This window comes from Ambystoma mexicanum, chromosome 1q, assembly GCF_040938575.1.
Source record: "Ambystoma mexicanum isolate Mex_15411 chromosome 1q, UKY_AmexF1_1, whole genome shotgun sequence".
Taxonomy (NCBI): Eukaryota; Metazoa; Chordata; class Amphibia; order Caudata; family Ambystomatidae; genus Ambystoma; species Ambystoma mexicanum.
In genome coordinates, this window is record NC_090922.1 from 1,182,486,489 (window position 1) to 1,182,490,063 (window position 3,575).

At 45.9% G+C, this 3,575-nt stretch overlaps 1 protein-coding gene across 1 annotated transcript; it reads left to right on the top strand.

Annotated features, from left to right (window-relative positions):
• Positions 1-627: 627 nt before the first annotated feature.
• On the top strand, positions 628-1,131 carry LOC138561214 (uncharacterized). Its single transcript, XM_069642757.1, has one exon. It carries the CDS (start codon positions 628-630, stop codon positions 1,129-1,131), a length of 504 nt encoding a protein of 167 aa, XP_069498858.1.
• Positions 1,132-3,575: the final 2,444 nt, after the last annotated feature.

Sequence of the window (3,575 nt, forward strand, 5' to 3'; positions counted from 1 at the left end):
GCGCTCAATTTGAACATCCACAGCTTATGTAGACCACCATGAAAGTCACACCATCCGGGCAACGGAAAGGGTTGGCAACTAGATAGAGAAAGCCAAGATTAACAACGGTTAATCCCACGGGACTACCAAGCAGGTAATTCTGGGATATTTAGAAAGCGATCCATTGATTCTTAAACACGCATTAATGGATTATTATTAACTTGACAATTTTGGATGGTAGTTGAGTAGTCTAGTTACTCTACTCTTTTATGTTTTTGATTTTTATAGGAAGCATTTTTAGCTCACTAAAAGAAAAAGTTTTACTGAATAGAAAGGAACACAGGTTGGGTGCCAGCTCAATTGGAATTCTAGGAAATTAAGTAAAACATTTTTAATTGTGCGCTCCATCCTAGGCTAGTGCCAAGGGTCCTGGTCTAGAGGAATGAGCAGAGCAAGATGAGGTGGTCTGGCTAGAAGAAATGATGCAACAGGTCACTGCCATGTATATAGATACGTGGCAGGATGGTGGCCTATTACATCAAGCTTTGAGTGAGTTGTACATGACTCCAAAAATTAAAGAGTAGCAGATTAAAATTGTTAGAATCACAGCCTACATGTATCTCCATATGGGAGTGATGCAGGCAAAACATGAAGAAAACAGAACCGTTAAAATTAGTGGAAGAAAAATTGCAAAAGAGCCAAGATTCTGAGGTAGGATTGGAACATTATATTAAACAGCTAAAAGAGTACTTGGCTCTACAACAGCAAAATAATTCAGACCAAGAGGACCAATTAAATGCATTAAGAATGGAGTGTCAACAAAAGGTTGACTCTTTGGAAGAGAGTCAACTGAATTTAAAACATCAAGTGAGATACAATAACGCCAGAGCAGAGCAAATGTTCACTTTACAGAATCAGATAAAAAAATTGGAAGAGGAAAGTAATACTTTAATTATGAAAGAACTTATTGAAAAGTGCCAGAAATTAGGTGCCATAATACAACAAAGGGATGATCGTGCTGAACAAAGGGGCGCTCTGTATCAGGAGAAAGAGGACCTATACCAGGAAATTTGTAATTTAAAAACCAATCTGGAGAGAAGGGAGTCCGACCTCCAGGAACTGACTGGCATAAAAGAAGAATGTGAAAAATGAATGGGGCAGAGTAGACAAATGGAACTCAAGTTAGAGCAGGTCATGGAGGCTCTAAATGTGGAGAAAAAGAAGGTTCACTTCCTGCAACAGAAATTGTCTCAGTGTTCCCAGACCATACAGGTAGTGCCAAGAGATAATGAGGCCCTCTGTGAGGAGAACAATGGACTCCACAAGCAGGTGGCAGCTCAAGAGCGGGTCATAGAGGCCAGTCAAGCCCTGATAGCAGAGCAAAAGGCTCAGACCTTTGCCTACTATCAAGAGGTAGGGGCTGAGAAGGAGAAACTAGGTTAGAAAATCTGTGTGCTAGATTAAATCCAAACTGGAGGGACCCCAAACAAGTAGAGAGGGACAGGGCAACCCCTGATCACAGTGTGATGCCCTCTGTACTAAGGGCCTCAAACCCACTTACCAATTTGTATGCACAAAGCGCTGCTGAATTAATGCCCGCCAGTTCACAAGAATTGGGAGTCATGGGGCAGCCAGACCTAAATAGGCCTAGCATGTTTGAACAGGTAGGCCACCACCCATTAGAGATTGATGGAGGATGTCCCTGTATAAATACAACAATATTATGGCCTGATAGGAAGCCTCCTATCAGGAGAAAGTCAGTGAATTAGATCTGCAGAAGCATCTCCAAAGAAAGCATTTGGTTCGATTTGCAGAAAAACAGCATGAAATGTGGCCCCAAAAGAGCATTTGGAAACCCTCCACCCAATAAGGGCAGCAGGGGGGATGCTCCCCCAACCCTGGAAGCAGGGAGGAGTCAGAAGACTACTCTACTGTGCGCCACAGGGGAGAAGAAACTAGGCCCCACCATTCTGCAAGCCCCTCACAAGCTCATAGAATCAGAGAGAACCTAGAAGATCATTAGGGGACCCCAAGCAGTAGCGGTTCTGAGTATGAGGGCGAGTGGACTCAGGTGAGGCGGCAAAGAAACAGAGGAGAGTTCTGGTGAAAGACCCCATTAGGCAGATCAAGGCCATTAGGAATTTCATAACACTGTACTACAAAAACGCAAAATATTCTGTCTGGGAGCATCTGGAACTATATGAACAAATGATGGACACTTTTCACATTAAAGATAGCCAGAACTGCATTTATCATGCCGGAGTACTCCAGCTTCTTTGCTGGACTGGAAGACCAAAATCATTCAAGATGGTCCACCTACAAGGTGGCCATCTTGAAGCACTTTTCCGCCCACAGAAACCTCCAGGCGGCTCGCAAAGCAGCCTACAATTTGCAATGCAGAGAAGTTCAGGCCCCAAGGAATTTGTGCAGGAGCTAAAATGTACCTTTGCACAAACTACCAGGAGGGTGTGCACAGATAGTAGAGAGTTTATAACTACCTATTTTCATGCGCTCCCAAAATAGATAATGACCCAGTCGGTGAGAGATTTTCATGATAAAAGGCCCTAGACTGGGTAATAGAGCAGGCTATCCGGATCTGCGAGGTCCAAAAACCTGCAGAAAATAAAAACCAAATAAAAAACCCAAAACCAACCAACACCCCCGCTGCTGCTAAGGTGGCACAGGTGAAGGTTGCCCCCATTTTAAACCTAGAAATGGGGGGGCCTAAAAACAAACTGTCCCAAAATCAGCCAAATCAGAGGCAAAGAAGGCCATCTGATCGATCAGCAACAGGTGGCAGTCATGGAGGTAATCCCACCAATGGGACCCCTAACTCTCCTGATTACATAAGTCCCAGATACAAGGGCAACCGACCGATCGTGGGGTATGGATGGACTCCCCCAGCCCAAGGGGGGGATCCAAATAGGTAAGTACTGCCCCAGGAAACTTCCCTCCTAACTTCCCTCAGGAGGGCGGAAATCCCCCAAATCCAGGGGTATGTTTTTTTCCCTGGTACCTACCAAACCCCAACCTGCACGACAACTCTGCTTTATTTCCAGCTTTCAGGAGTCCAGACCACCCAATCTGGGAGAGGGGAGGCCAAGGCTGAAGGGTTACCAAAATCCCCAATACCCAGGGTACTCCAGGACAAGGGATAGTTACCCTTCCTGAGAACCACGTAGGTATGAACAAAGACCCCCGTACTAGCCTGAACGGGTGTCCCAGCTGGAGCGTCAGGTCCAGAACCTCACACAGGATCTGAGCCGCATGTTGAGGGCTCAGCAGAACCCTCAGATGAACATGGCGGCTCAGAGCCCCACAAACCAAGGGTCTGGCACCCAGAACAATGACGAGGGAGGGGAAGGGGGGAGAGACTCCAGATCCCTCTCACCCCTCTTCCTGGATAACTCCAGAACTTCAACGGGAATGAAATTCCTGTCGAGGGACTGCGGATCTGGAAATAAAAATTGGGCGACATAAGGTGAAACACCCGGTCATAGTCGTGACTCCAGAGGGAACCCCCTATCTATTATGGAATGACATCCTTCGCAGGTTGTCTCCACTAATAGACTGTGTGAACAAGGTCCTTTTGGACT